The following is a 16495-nucleotide window of genomic DNA, read 5'->3' as shown; positions in this document are numbered from 1 at the left end:
TGGACTTTCACCAGTATACTTTCAGAACCAACATACCCACAGAGGATGTCATATCTACTGCTCTTCACTCAGCCTTCACTCACCTGGAGAATAAGAACAGCTACATCAGGATGCTGTTTGTTGACTTTAGCTCAGCATTTAACAGAATCTCTCCCATGAAGCTGATTGGAAAACTGAACACTCTGGGCTTCGGTGTGCTCTGCAACTGGATACTGGACTTCCTCACATGCTGACCCCAGAGAAGCTTGAATTGGCAGTCACACCTCTTCTACATTAGTGGCTGTGGCCAGCCTCCTGCTGTTCACACTGTATACCCATGACTGCACTCCCAGACATCAAAAGTACTCTATTGTGAAGTAGGCGGACAACACCACCATAATTTGCCATATTACAAACAACGATGAGAGTTCATACATTTCACAACTGTAACATCATGGTGCAAGGTGTTTCACCCAGGACACAGCTGTGTGTCACATAAAGACGCTAAAGGGTGTGTCTCACAGAAACACCAGAGGGTGTATTTGATTGTTTTGATGATCTGGGATAAGAACTTGTTGAAACGTCTTTAGCTACTTAATGCTTCACTGTGTTCATCTGCTTGTCTCTGACTTTGTCCTCTTGCCGTTGAGCAGGTAATGCACTGACAGTTTTTTAGAGCTTTTTCATTGAGAATACACCTACCTGCTGCTGCTGGAACTCACACAATGAGCAAGGTGAGAGTTTGTGTGTTTACCTGTAGGGCGTTGAGAGCGATGAAGACATAAGCAACTACTACTGACAGATGGACCAGCACTCCACACAGCCAGGTGAGACCAAGCACTGGCAGCAGGATGAGAACTGGACGGGTCACAGCCCTGAAAACATGCACACAATGCACATACATGAATCACACATACAGTACGTGCATGAATCATACCCACATATTCCCAAACATAGACACATGAAAACGAGGTCCAACAGATCCCCCGAACAAAACTTCAACTCAGTGAGCTGAATTCCTTCTCTAAATTAACCATTTTAGAAAACGTAAGTACAGGTCGACAGAAGGAGCCAGCAAAGTGAAGTTTTCAAGGTATTCTGATGTCATTTTCCTCTCGAATATTTCCTCCTTGAATCCTCATCAAACATCTCTGTGCAGTTATAGATTTTACCGCCTACCAAAGTCATCCTCCTGTTGCTTTGCAATCATCCTTTCAGTGATCCTGGTGCTTATACGGCCAATAACCATTTCATGGGGCAAGGCAGAAAAGGTTGCCTTTGTTCAAACCACCATTGTTGTCACACTGCTGCACCTGGGTAGAGCGATTGAGTTTCAGACTGCACTGTGCCTGCAAGGACAGTGCCGGCACTCACTTCCCTCTTTTCCCTTTATTTTTGAAAGTCGTTTTCCCTCTAATCTCCTGAATTCACAGAACACTCTGGAGCTGGCACAGACATCTACTTTCAATCTGTTTGTGAGGGCATGAAGAGATAAAGTGAGATGGGGGTGGTGTGTGTGCGTGTGTGTGTGTGTGTGTGTGTGTGTGTGTGTGTGTGTGTGTGTGTGTGTGTGTGTGTGTGTGTGTGTGTGTGGGGGGGGGGGGTGATGGGGGTGATTGTGGCATCTCCAACTGCAGAGACAAATCTGGATGGAAAAAAATAGGATAAAGACAAAACATACTGTAAAAGAAAAATGAAAAAGTCTATCTTCAATGTTGAAGCTTGAATCTCTCTGTGGTTTTGACTGGCCTTATGTGCTGGCGGCATGGTACTGCATTGGCCAATTTGAGCCTGTTGGTTGAAGGACTTTTTCCTCTGAAAGATTATTTTTAGTGATTTTTTGCCTTTATTTGATAGTGTAGAGGTAGAGATGGGAAATGTGGGAGACAGACGGGTATGACATGCAACAAAGGCCCCAAGGCTACTGAAGAATCAAACCTGGGACTTTGCAATAATGTGGCATATGCTCTAACCATTCTTTGCTACCAAGGTGCTCTAGGTTGAAGGACTTTATACCTGAATGTGAAAGGAGATCCAGGTCTGTCCACAGCCACAAGACATAGTAGTAAAACTCCTTTTAACTATAGAATACTGACCTGTTTTTAACCACATTATTACAAAATATTAAAAGAAAAATGTCCCTTAAGCTGTCCTCACATACTCCTCAGAGATACTGCACTTCCTAGTTGTGCAAACTAAATTACAACATACACGCATTCAAGTGCACTGGTCAGAAAAAAGCAACAAATGTGGACGCTAAAAGTAAAAAGGTTGTTTTATTTCATGGCTGATGTTTTGACAAAAGCAAGTAGCACAGAGTTCCTCTGTGCTTCAGCTGTGGAACGAAGCAATTGTGCTAATTCCGGCAAATACAATATTTTGCAGAGCACGCAAAGGGAGCATTAAGCACACTAGGGTTTAAATCCAAAGTTTCAACACAATACAATATTAGATCAATTCTTTGGACAATAATATGATTTTTCGTGATATCTACAAGTCTGCCAGGATACAATTTTGATTTAATTTCATTCAGGGGCCTGCGATCGATATGAGATGATATCAGTAAATGTCCCCATCATTTTCTTGGGTGCTTACCATTGTCTGCCTGGCACTGGGCCAATAGTACTGTCTGAATGTTTAGAAAGAAGGTGTGATCGTACATGATATGAGAATTTCAAAATAAAGGGGTATCAAAAAATAACGATATTAATTGATGTTTTCACTTTGTATCGATGAAAGTGGATTTTGATCACTGAATCAATGTTTTGATACAGATCAATGTATTACCCTACTAATACATATTGCACATAGATTCCTTCATCCATGTATATATCATATAGGTGGTGCAGTATTAGGGAGATTTAGATGGTGTGATACAATCAGCCCATTCTCATTTTAAAGGCACAAATTTGAGGAAACCCTCAAGGCCGTTTTGAGATATTGTGTTCACAAAAAAGAGAAAGATGCACGGTCACATTGGCCTTGACCTTTGACCATCGAAATCTAATTGGTTCATTGTTGAGTACAAGTGAATGTTTGTGCCAAATTTGAGGATATTCCCTCAAGGTGTTTAGGAGATATTGTGTTTACAAGAATGAGACAGATGCAAGGTCATAGTGACCTTGACTTTTGACCTATGACCACCAAAATCTAATGTTAACATCCTTGAGTCTAAGTGAACATTTGTGCCAAATTTGAAAAAATTCCTTCAAGGAATGTGTGCGTTATCACGTTCACGAGAATGGGACATACAGTCAGAGGTTTGTCCGGATGTATGGAAAAACCCGAATACATGATGCCTTCAGCCACGACTATCTGTACAAAGAAATAAAAATGCACTAATTCCTCGTTTGTCTATTGTTTGATTAAAAAATCTAGTGGCTTGGTATTTTTTGAGATTGCCGAGGCTTTCTAAAGATGAGACTATTATTTGTTACACATTGTCAGATAAACAGGAATGAATGAGTTTGAGGCTCAGAGCCACAGACAGGGTAGGGAAGTCAGAGAATAATGAGAGACTAACACATTGTTGGGTTCAGTCTATTCACAGGATTTGCTGACAGTAAGGAAAACATGGCCTGCAATATCCTTTAACTTGATCATAACTAATGAAAGTAACAGAATTTCTGTAAGATGTTATGAAATGAGAGAACGGGGAAGGGGTTCTGTGGCCAGTCAGAATTGTGTTTTCAAGGTCCTAGAACAATGATGAAGCGTGTACATGGATTACAAAAGGCCTTCAAAACTGTCCTCAGTTATTAGGCTTGTTCAGTGGATGGCAGAAACTCTAAAGTTACCATTCTGACTTTACTGTTGCTGGCATGCGTCATGTTTTAGACCCTGATCATGTTTTTAAGTGTCTACAAGAACTAAACAGTCAGTACGTTTCCATGCACAGTTAAGTGGAGCTACAGTTATAGCTCTATTAGGCCATTTAATTAGAATACTGTCCCTGTCTCAGTATACAAACACCAGGGGAGAATCCATTTATCCATTTAAAAAATGACATCAGTACTGAAACAGTAAACTTCATTGGGAATTTGATCATTCCAAATCCAAAGCGCCTTTTGTGCATTATGTTCTGTTAAAAACAAACTTATCGCATGCATATCTGACAACATATAAGCCGCCAACGGTGGCCAATATCAGCTGATAAAATCTTCTAATCCATATATTGGTCAGGCTGTTTTTACATGTATTTCAAAAGTCCAGTTTTAGATGGACTAATACAATAATTTGACTTTTTCTAACATTAAGTAAATGTTTTGGATGTTAGAATAACAAATCCTGGCTGAATGCAGTAAAGACAGAACTCAAAGTGTAGCGTGTGAGCACAAGTACACACACACATGCACGTACGCACACACACACACACACACACACACACACACACTCACAGATGTGTTGGGACCAGGTGTTAAGCTGATAAGCCCTTACAACTCCCACAGCAGAATCCAAGCCTAAAGTTACAAGCACTCACACTGTCTTTATTGACTGTGGCTGGCTCGACCAAAGAGGAAACAGTAAGTACGTGTGAAACGAAGAGAGTGTGTGAGAGAGTGGGCGCACAAGAGAAAAAGACTCATGAAAGAGCGTGCACAAAAAGCAGGAAGAGCGAGAGGCAGACTGACAGAGAGAGGTAGAGAAGCCATTGTATCTCACCAAGTGAGGTCAAAGGTCTGCATCTTTGATGCTGAGCTTGGACTGAGCATCTTAGCACGACGACGAGCGCTGGAAACGGTCACCATGACAACCCGACACAGCACAACTGCATTGACCTGCCAGCAGAGGACAACAGCATCAACATGGCCTCCAGCAAACATGAGACGTGCTGCTGCAGACCCACTTGGCCTCAAGCTCACATGTAGAGGAGGGCACGTTTCCCCTCCTCCTCAGGCTGCAGGAAACCACATCACACTGAATAGCACTCAGCCATGAACATTATTTCATTTTTCACTGCTCCTGGCCTATCTGAGATGAAAAAAATAAAGGAGAAAATATATGTATCAGGGAAATTCAGAAGCTCTATCCTCATCTGGAAAACAGGATCCTGTGAGTTGTTTATACTCATCTTCTGCTTGTGGCAGCATGGTGGTGCAGTGGTACCTATGAAATGTTTTTGTACCTTATTTATTGTTTAAGAACACTGCAGAGCAAATCAGGAGATCAACATACATGTGTAGTCAAATTAAAAACATCTTTCCTTACCTGCAGTCCCAACATGAATACATAAAACACAAATGATAAAAACACACAAAGGGCAGAAATTTGCAGCAAATTAAATAAAAGATTAATATCACACACACTTGTATTTCTCTTCACACAAAATGTGCTTTTCAAAATCAAGATTTAAAAAATATATATGTAAATTTTGTACTTTCATTAAGAGAGAACTAGCACTCAGCCATTAAGTTTATTTTTCAACCAACATCAGCCCTAATCATAAATATCAAATATTAATTGATTTTCAGATTTTTAACCCCTAAAAGTTTTTGTCATGATGCCTCTATGTTTTTGGATGAAAAAAAGACACAAAAATGAATTAGATAAAGATTTTTTTTGTTGATTTTTTTGTTAAATTTTTCTTTCTTTTTTTTGTTTTTTTATGATCTGGGATTTTTCAATGATTAGCAGCAACATTGATCGTGACAGTGCACCGAGTGGAAATAGCGAGTATTTTCTCCATATGTCAAATATGGTTATGCATGTTTTTTTGTTTTGATGTCTGTGGGTTAAAACATTGCAGTTTGAATGAGTTTTAATGGTGCATTTTTTTGCACTTAACAGTATGAATGTAACAATTTAGCGTGTTTCAGACTTATTGTAGGAGCTGAACTGGAAATTCCAAGATCAAACAAAAGTACACAATCTCGCCAAAATGTATGTCATCTGCATGAACACAGCCAAAATGAACAAACACTGATATTCTCTGCATTAAATGTACAAATGGAAAGTATTTGTGATTTGCATAAAATTACAATGCCAACTGGCGACTGGGTTGACGCACTTTAAGGTGCAACTATCAAATATTGCTTTGGACTTTAACTCACATATCAAGCTGGTACTGTGTGAATTTAATACTGAATAAAAAAAACATAATTGCTGTCCCTTATTTTTGCTTTAAACATTTGAAATAAACTAATTTGAAAATTTTAAATAGTGATTATAAACACTATCAAATTCACAACACAAAACAATTGCAAAGGTTTTAGATTTTAAGGTCCAATGTGTACGATTTAGGGGGATATATTGGCAGAAATGAAATGAAAATATGTTGTATTTAGTGTATAATCATGTGAAATTAACACTCATTGTGTTTTGATTACATTAGAATGAGTCGTTTACATCTGCATAGGGAGCGAGTCCTCGCTTATGAATATCGCCATGTTCCAAACCATGTTTCTACAGCAGCCCAGAACAGACAAAGGTTGGAACTCGATTTGTCCATTTAGTTGGACTACTGTCCTTGTCCCAGTAAACAAGCACCCGGGGGGAATTGATTTATTGACAAAAGAATGTCACAGTTGGACATCTACTTGCTTCTTCTGGTTGACCTATTACATCATATACAAACAAGTTAGCAAGTGGCAAACTGCTTATGGATTGCATGTCGAACGGTAACAACATGGATGACTTTTTGGTGCTGTACATTTTGTATATACTCTACGGGTCAAAGTGTGGCTTTGTGTGGGGCCTATGGAGCATGCACAGAACACCTTGACCAGTTCAGGTCAGATTGAGGCGCATACATGAGGCACATACATGAAAGAGTAAATCAACCCCCAACTGCATTATCTAGGTGTGTTAGTCCAGCTTTGAGAAATTTGATCTTGTATGATTTCAGTAAGATAACATGTTTAAATGTATTTTAAAAGTCTAGTTTTAGTCGCACTAACACAAAATTTCAACTTTTCTGACATCATACATCATGACTGACTCTAGATAGGTTCAGGGAGTTCTTTTGGATTTTTTTTGCGTCAGCTACATAGTAAGACGACCTGATTTGCAAACTGAAACAGCTTCATGTGGTATTTACAGGTTTAAATCACCTGGTCAGTTTGTTCTGGAGAGGAAGAGACCTACGTGAATATTTCAGCTCCTGATAAAACCTCCTGAACAAACACTGAAGGAATCGTCATGAATATATGCCACACTGACCCTAAGGAGTGTGTTTTTTTTCAAAGGCAAGTGAATGAACATAACCACAATACCCATGAAGCTGTCTCCACACACACACACACACACACACACACACACACACACACGCACACACACACACAAACACAGAGTGTAAGATTACATACCGCCAAGACAAATATCACGGGTCCCACAAAGGCCCAGATGGTGTCAGTCTTCACATTGAGCCAGCAGTGATCGTCTGCCTTGTATTCATCCACTGATACTGCCAGTGTTATTCCAACTATGAGAACAGGTAGTCCTGAAAAACAGTTTGATAAAGAAAACATTGACTGTGGCAGTGCTGTGACAACAAAAGAATCAGCATGTTTAAATACATATTTATGGAGCAGACTATTTAGTCTCAGTCTATTTAGTCTGAGGTGGAACATTTGGCACATCTGCACGGAGAGCTCAGAGGAACACCTTAATACAGAGTGTTTGTTGTGCTTATTCATTCACTGTTCCACATAACACACAATCACAGATGGAACTGGGAACATTAACAGTAGCAGCAGGATGTTTAGAAAAAAATGGGTTAAAGTTGTACAGCATAATATCATATCCACATTACAATGTTATTTTAAATGTTGATTTAAAGAGTCTGGGAGCCCAAATCACCAAAAATTTCTTAATGTGCAATTTAGGGACTTACATGCATAATCAAAAGCATAAAAAATGATCAGACATTAGCCTAAATCCATATGTGAAATATTGTCATTTTAGTTAATTCAGTTTTCTGAAGCTGGGTTGATTTGGCTGCAGTTATTCTGGCTCTGTATCACCTAATATGGATAAAGACAAAGAAAAATTCAAAGTCAGCTGTCAGTTGATACTGATTTAAGGTACAATGCATGAGGTAGATTTATTTGTCATTTTTCTCAAACGTAGTTTCAGAAGAAATAAAATTAAAGTTGATCCTAAATCCTGTTGTTATGACGACGGCGGCACATGCAGATGCAGCAACCAGTAACTCCTCCTAGTAATTTAACATGCCAAACTGAAATCCCTCTATGCTCCTTTCAACAGGCTGCATTCAGAAACACTAACACTGAGTGCTGGAGCACTCTGGCACAAACTGGACGTTGGTAAATTCGGAGCGCTGAGCATCGGATTGCAGAGTGTCAGATTGGATTTAGGAACGCAGCCAGAGTCAAAGGGCTGGAACAGATAGAACTGTACCAAGCCGACTCTGCTTTGCTCTGTTGTCGTGGAGACGAGAGACAGTTGACAAAGGTGAGATCCATGGAGGTGTCAATCAAAACGTGATCTGCCACACCCACACAGTCTGGGGAAATGTTACTATCCTCAAAATGAGCTGTTTTCAACTCACTTTTCTAAAAGTTGGAAACATTTATTTTTACTCAGATTTTTGTAGATACCTGCTTGTCAACATCACAGAAACAGCATTGCAGAGCGTTAACAGCTGATGCAAAAGGATACCTAAACATCATTAGTAGACGCAGAAGATCACTGACAGAGCAGCACCATGTGACGAGTTGGGATGAAAACATGTTGGATGAGGGGCCTGTTTTTGGAAAATTTTGTCCCTCAGTCAATAATTGCTAACGGCTGGCCTGGTAGGGGCCCTCACTTATCAATGCAATGTACAAACAAGCGCAGATCCGACCGCAGAAATCATCCTACGATAAGGTTAACATGATTCATGCAACATGCTTATCTCGGTGATCCCAGTGTATGCAAATACTGCTGTTGATAAATGCAGCCGCTGAAAATGATCGTCTTTTAGAAGAAGAAGAAGAAGAATGCTCTTTATTGTCATTATACAGTGTATAACGAGATTGGAGAGGGGAGAGCCGTGAGCCGCTGCGTCCGTGCGCGCCGCCATCTTGGAAACCCACATATCCCATCCAAATATATTCTGGGTTTAGAGGTCTGGCCCCGAGAGGCTAGGGCATGAGGTTATGCCAAGAAGTGAAACTTCTTTGAGCCAGGTCCAATTTAACCGGTTCTGTTTTCTAAAAAGTGCCATTATAGGAAGTGTTACATTGACCTCCAGCTGAAGTTGAAATATATAATTCATCTATTTGTACTGACATATAGCCTTCATATATTAATAATATCAGCTGATATATTGTATCATGCTGATATCGTTATAATATACACATAAAAGCTTGTAATTGACTCGAATGTGAAACGCTTGGCCCTACATATCGGGACAACTTTCATAACCGGTGGAGGAGGTGACACAGATGTACCACCTGTGTCCGACACCAGTAAAAATCCAGTCGCCTTGGCTGCTAGTATTTTGTAGTGTTTGAATCTTTTATCTGCTCTCACTGTATATTTTATCTAGATTTTATTATTTGTTTTTATTTGTGAAATGTGCTATATAAATAAACTTTGCTTGTTTGCTTGCAAGTATTTCAGTAATTACACTGTTGCAGAGTTTATTTCTTACTTTTCAAGGATAAATGATGTAAATTTGCTTTAGCTTTTTGATGTTCAAAATATTAGTGTCAGTTAAATTAGAGCGGCAGTGGTGTTCAGTCAGTCCCCCAGAGTCAGGACACTGCCAGCTTAGACAGCGAGAGAGTAATTGACATAGGCCTTCCCAAAATGTAGTATTTTCTCACATTTACTTTATATTTTTAAGTGATTAATATGTGGCTGTAAATACTTAGATGTCAGTCAAAATAAAGTCTAATGACAATTCTCTGACTCAGCCAGATTTACTCTGCTGCACTGCCAGACCAGGCTGCCTCAAACTTGCATACACAAGCTAAGATTTGATTTAGATTTGCCTCCGCTTATGTCCATGTTAAAAAATGAGGAGCTTTGCGTGGAAATAACCCAGTTTTCTGTTGTATGTTTATTTCATAAATGAGGGTCAGTCTGATTTAACTGTCTATAACTTGCCCCTGAAACAGATTGAAATATGTGTTTAATTAAAGCAAATTTGGGGAATACATGTGAGTTCAAAGATGATGATAAAAGACACCATTTTTTTTTTGTTTTTTTTTGTTTTTTTTTAGATTGCAACTTAATTATCTTGAGATCATGGTTCTGTTTAATTACTACATCTCATTATCAGCGGGTAATAAAATAATGGAAATGTAATGGAAATGTTGTGATGATGTCATCAGGCAGGTATGCAGATGCTGAAACCTATTCTTTCTGTGGACAGGCTTTTTATTTTTAATACCACAATACATTTTTTGGTCAAATTCAAGTTGTCATGTTTTTAAAAACTGCAACATCACTCATGATTTTACCCTCAAAGATATAATTGGTGATTATGATGATGAAAGTAATTACAAATATTTGAATTATGTTGTTAATTTTTTTAAAATTTCAATTTTTTTTTAGATTATTACAAAAACATAATTGGCAAGACCCCTAATGTGACATGAATATGTATTATTTTTGTCTCTGTCTTTGTCCATTTTTTATTGATTTACGAATTGATATTATGTTTATTTATTATTATTATTTATTATCTTCTGTGCAGAATGTGAATATATTTGTGCTCTCATGTGGGTTTGTGTTCATGTTTGTCTGACTTGGAATTGATTAATGGACTGATTGATGGACTGAAACTGCATTCATCAAATTTTCAAAGTTGACAAGTGCCTGAAGGGAGAAGAGAGCTTACCCCAGCCAATGATGTAGTAAAGCTTCATCCTGCGGTCCTCACTGATGTTGACTGACACCACTTTGCTCCAGAGCAGCAGGCCCTCCACCAGCATCCAGGAGAAGGAGGCCATGAAGAATAGGTGGAGTAGTGCCGTCACTGCAAAGCACGCTGCCTACAGGAAGAAATGTAAACAAAGATGGTTTGTGGGTTTATTGTTAACCACTGGAATATTTTGTTCAATAAAATTAATTGGCTACAAGTAAAAGTTCCACATTGTTACTCTTATTGAAGTAAAATTATTTGCATGAAAAGCATCAAAAGTAAAAGTACTCATTAGGCAGAATGATCCGTTATAAAATTGTATATTATATTGGATTATTATTATTTTTATTATTATTATTATTATTATTACAGTATTATCATTTTCAAGATTACTTTTGGGCTTTTCAGCTTTATTGAATAGGAATGTCTTTAGACTGAAATGGGAGAGAGAATAGGGGGATGACACGCAGCAAAGGGCCGAGGTAAGAATTAAACCTGCAGCCGCTGTGACAAGGACAAAGCCTTTGTATACAGGGCGAGCGCTCTACCAGGTGAGCTACTGGGCGCCCCGGATTACAATTATTAATGCATCAATTTGTAAATCTCCAGTGTTGCATTTGAATTGATTTATATACTGCTGGGTATTAAAGCTAGTAACTGGTCCTTCGAGCTTTAAAATGAACACAGAGCAGTAAAAACTTGCTGCCAAAATGTAGTGGAGTACAAGTACATGATGATGACGATGTTGATGTGAGTGACAAGACAGTACATATTGTACCTGTGCGCTATATTGCAGCAGTGACCCTCATGCCAGTCCTGATGCTGCATTATTGTGACTGTCATGACCTGTTGGGGGGTGGGGATGTCTACTATACTACATTGAAAATGGTTTACATTATTAGGAGATGTCTTCATATTTAACACTCACTGAATTATTATAGGCTCTATGGACTTATGGTGAACACTTATTAATCTGCTCCTTTTTTGCAATGATCCAATATCCAATAGTAAAATCTCATAGGTTTTTTTGACAAGGGACCTAGGGTGATGCTAACTTCCTCATCACTAAAGCATTGTAGTACCTTTGAATTGGAGCATTTAATTAGAGGGGTAATTTTGCACAAATTGTTAGCAAATATACACAAGATAGAAATTATTGATAACTATACAAATGCAGGATGAAAACAGATGACATTAATGTGTACAGATTAATGTCATCTGTTGTATGTTTATGTGTCATATTGTTTTAACTGTATGCGTTTTTTATTATGTTTTTAAATATGCTGCAACACAAACTGCCCTCTGGGACAAATAATAAAATTGATTTGAACTGAACTGATTTGAACTGAATCAAAAATAACTGAATTGAATTGAACTGAAATGAAATTAAATGAAATGAAGTAGAAAGTGCTAAAATAAGTCACATTCCTCATACCTCTAGTTTTAGAGCATTTTTCTGAAAACAGACACCTACTTTGACCAAAAACAAGACTAAAAGTGATGAGTGTGAACCAAAAAGAGTGTTTGAGCATTGTATAATAACCCTCAGGTCATGTCTTGTGTGCAATGCTGTGGCAAAAAACATTTGATTGTCAGTGAGCACATATTTATGGTGAATAATGTGGACAGGATACTTTTTAAATCATTCGGTACATTTTCCACCTGCTGTAACACACCATAAAATGTACAAACATGTCATAAGTGGACTTCACCTCATTGTCAGACACCCAGTCACTGCACATCAACAGCAACTCAGCGACACCCAGAGCAACAATCAGGTTTTTATGGACGGTGGTCCGGTCGGATTTAGGGACACTGCAGAGGTATACACACACAGATACGCACATGCATGCAAACACACACAACATGCAATATTTGAATGAAGATCTCACAGTAGTTCTCAGGATTTTTCAAAAATCTTTCACCACGGTGCTGTTTTTTTTTCTCTTCCATTTATTGATGTGAATCTGGGAGGGTTTTATAAAATGCTTTTCACCCTCTGCGCTTTACAGAGTGCACTCTGTGATGTTTGTGACTCACCCCACAGCGATGAAGAGGATGAAGGTGAAGAGGAGGCCACACAGAGACACTCCACAGCCGATGAACGTCAGCACCTGCAGAGCTTTTTCGTTCTCTGGGCTCCTCTGACACACAAACACAAACACACACACACACATACACACACACACACGGACAGACACAGGCACAGAGCAGGAGCTGTAAATAGCAGCACACACTGTAGATAAAAGCATACAGAAAATACACAGTGATGATTGCAGAGAGCAGTGTTACCTGGGCTTCATAAACCTGCAGCAGCAATGCAAAATTGGTGGTGTGGTTGCAGTAGCACACAGTGTATCCATATTGTTTGGACACAACCTCACAGCCTTTGGTATTCCACCACCCACCACCCTCCGGACTAGTAAGACACAAACAGCACATGCTCACCAATCTACATACACAGAGGAATGCCAAGAATGAAAATATTCTCCTTTCTAAAAGTTTTCTAGCATTTGTTGCATTCTTCTGGTGAGACAGGTAAGATAAGTGAGCTATTACAGACAAATATGAGACCTCCAAATTACCTCCAAACGTTCCTTTGTACTTACGTTAGATCAAAATCCCAGAAGGCACACACTGGATCATACACAGTACCAGAGGGATTCTGTAATAAATGTGAAATACTAAATGAAAATGATATTTCATGAAGATAAAAAAGGAAATGACTGAAGAGGTTTTACTAACCTGTACTCTGTGCTGGAGCTGGAAGTGAACTGCTGTGTTCACTGGCTGCTCATCTCCCAGCACTGTGCTGGATATGACAGAAGAGCCCAGGACAGTTCCCAGATACCTGGTTTTGTGCACAAGTATACACATTATAAAAAAGGACACAAATGCTAGAATATGTAAAATAGTTTTACTCCAAGAGAGAAATAAAAATATAAAATCTTAACTTCATTTGCAAGCAAATTAGCGAATTATGCTTTGAAAACAAATTTCTCAACACAATGACTCCTTGAGTTGAGTTGAGTAACATTTTAGATGAAGATTCTTTAACATCCCCATATAAACTGTCATTTGATTTGTTTAGACCAACTGTCATGCAAACGTGAGCAAAAATGCTGTTTAAAATGCACTAGAGTTCTTATGTCAGCTAACAATCGCTTGTTAACGTTGTGGAAGGGTAGAAGCATCCCTGATCTCATAGGGACAGGGGCAAACACACCGCAGTTTAAGAATACACAGGCATATTGAGGAAACATTTTCATCAATTTAAAGACACATGCACAGCACGCCCTGTGAATCCCACAACACAACACATTAAGAAAATGCTGCAAATACCACATACGTAAAGAAAATGTACAACAATACGTTATAACAAGACCAAAGTGATTTCAGAGGACACTTATTAGTGATGCACACATTCAGACGTGATTGTTTTGGCTGCAGTTTGTGACTTATGTTACTATTGTCCGTAAGTAGTGCTGGAAAATGAGCTAAAATGTACCTGTTTTTACTGCAGTCAAGCCAGCCTCTTCTCCGAAAAAGACAGTCTAATAAGCCGCCACCTTGTTTGGTTGTTTGTGTATATGATATGTATTATAGTAAGAGCATGTCAGAGCTGACTTCAGAATAAAAGCTCAGTTCAGGTGAATCACATTAATTCAACAAGTCAGTCTGTCATATATAAATGATCCAATAAATATATAAATAAATAAATATATGAATGAATCATGAAAAGAATAAGTGTTCATTTCCAGCTGCACTTATACTTTTATGTTACCTCTGGCTACCATCAGTGACAGTAGGAACCATGGTGATGTTCTCCTCGGGATTGAAAAGGGGCCGCAGAGATGCATACCACGTGTTGACCAACGTGAGCTTCTGGAAGCCTGCACTTTCAACACAACAGCAACAGGAGGCTTTCTTTAGCTCACAGCAGACAGCCAAATAAAACAGTAGCCCAAAGAAGAAAGCCCAAGAAAAAATGTAGTTAATTTACTATCACTTATTGTTCAGAATGAATAGTTGTTTCAAAGCCCAACAATGTGCCTCCATCTGCACTTCACTGTAAGACCTTGGGAGTGTAAGTAGGTAAATCCATGCTGCACATTCACAAGTTTGTCGTTCAAGATTTAAATGTGTGTTCTCTCTTTGCAAACACTCAGCATTGTGATAAATAAGTCTGAATAAGTGACTGCTTTAAGTGCAAGTGGAGGAAGATGGTGAAGTGAAGAAGGTTCTCGCAGCATTTCCTACCGTTGTTATGGAGATCTTGTATCTTCTGATGCGGGACTGAAATGCAATCTTGGCTGGTGTGTTTCTCTGTCTCTGGCCCACAGAAGCTCGATACTCCTGATCCGTCCTGCAGCCTCTGCTGCTGCACCTCCAGCTCTGAGAACACAGGATGACAAAAAGCAAACATTTACTGTATAATTTAAACTGTTTGGCACATTTACATGCTATTCATTCTTCATTTTTTGATAATTTGGGCTGTGTTTATAAATATGGCATACATTTCTGCAAGATTGTGTATTTTTGTTTAATCTTTGAATTTCCAGCTCAGCTCCTACAAAAAGTCGAAAATACACTGTGGAAACAAAAATGTTACATTCAGATTGTTAAGATAAAAAAAATGCGCCATTGAAACCCATTCAAACTGACATTTTTGATCCCACAGCCATCAAAGCATAAAAACATGCATTGTATTATTTCTGGGTGTCATTCTGGGCTCTTGCCTTGGAATTGGTCTACTATTTACTATTTACCACCTGATGACTTTTTTTTTGTAATTTATTTATTTATTTTTAATTTGTTTTACCTTATATGGCATAGGAGAAGACACATGCTATTTCCACTAAGTGCACTATCAAAATCAATGTTGCTGCTAATCACTGACATATCCCAGGCTGTGGTAAACAAAAAATAATAATCTATTTTGCATGCCGTACATAAAATATAATTCTTTTTTTTTAATCTCAAAACATAGTGGCATCATGACAAAAACATGGTATTTAAAGGGTTACATTTCTGAAAAATAATATCAATGTATAAAAAAATTTTAAAACCTCATTTTGAAAAGTGCATTTTGTGTGCAGAGCTATGCAAGTGTGTGTTATATTAAAGTGGGCCTTTAGGGTTAATGAGCCTCAAATCTTTGAAACCTGGATGGACAACAGTTTTTCTTGTGGTGCATTCAGATGCCTTTCACAAGTATTTAAACATTTTTTACCCGGTTTCATTCTTTTCAAAGAGATGGAAAAAGACAATTAACAAATTGCTGGAAACTGGTAAAAGGTGACAAGAAAACAACCAGAAAATTATTGTTAAAAAATGTACAAAATCATCCACAAAAAAGGGAGGAAATGTCCAGAAACTATATTTCTTATTATTAGAATCATATATTCAAAACGTGTTGCAAAATATTTAATTTATTTATTTGATTTATTTTATAGGCACTTTTTTTTTTTGCAAATTTTCAGCCAATTTTTAAAAATATATTTTTACTGATTTGTTGCTCATTCCTTGTTAAGTTACCCATTTCTTCTTGTTTTTGAGGGAAATCAAGCCCCTCAAGAAAGTGTATCTTATGTCACATCTTTAGAATAATAGTCTTTTATCAGTCCAGTCAAATCAATACTGATGGTGTTAGAAATGTTGTATTGTATATCCCTATCAATATCAATGTAAAATGTAAAA

General features: G+C 38.2%; 1 protein-coding gene across 1 annotated transcript in view; it reads right to left on the bottom strand.

Annotated features, from left to right (window-relative positions):
- The window catches only part of adgrd2 (adhesion G protein-coupled receptor D2), a 51599-nt gene that overhangs the window by 17090 nt on the left and 18014 nt on the right, over positions 1-16495 (bottom strand). Inside the window, exons 9-19 of the mRNA XM_042488886.1 lie at positions 15056-15190; positions 14580-14688; positions 13541-13646; positions 13405-13460; positions 13088-13214; positions 12836-12939; positions 12508-12610; positions 10772-10925; positions 7284-7417; positions 4642-4757; positions 734-854 (exon numbers count right to left, since the gene is read on the bottom strand). Coding sequence (XP_042344820.1) covers positions 734-854; positions 4642-4757; positions 7284-7417; positions 10772-10925; positions 12508-12610; positions 12836-12939; positions 13088-13214; positions 13405-13460; positions 13541-13646; positions 14580-14688; positions 15056-15190 — 1265 coding nt within the window. The remainder of the gene's footprint in view (positions 1-733; positions 855-4641; positions 4758-7283; positions 7418-10771; positions 10926-12507; positions 12611-12835; positions 12940-13087; positions 13215-13404; positions 13461-13540; positions 13647-14579; positions 14689-15055; positions 15191-16495) is intronic.

This window comes from Plectropomus leopardus, chromosome 6 (genome assembly GCF_008729295.1).
Source record: "Plectropomus leopardus isolate mb chromosome 6, YSFRI_Pleo_2.0, whole genome shotgun sequence".
In the NCBI taxonomy this organism is placed as follows: domain Eukaryota; kingdom Metazoa; phylum Chordata; class Actinopteri; order Perciformes; family Serranidae; genus Plectropomus; species Plectropomus leopardus.
This window is presented reverse-complemented; position numbering and strand designations above follow the sequence as displayed.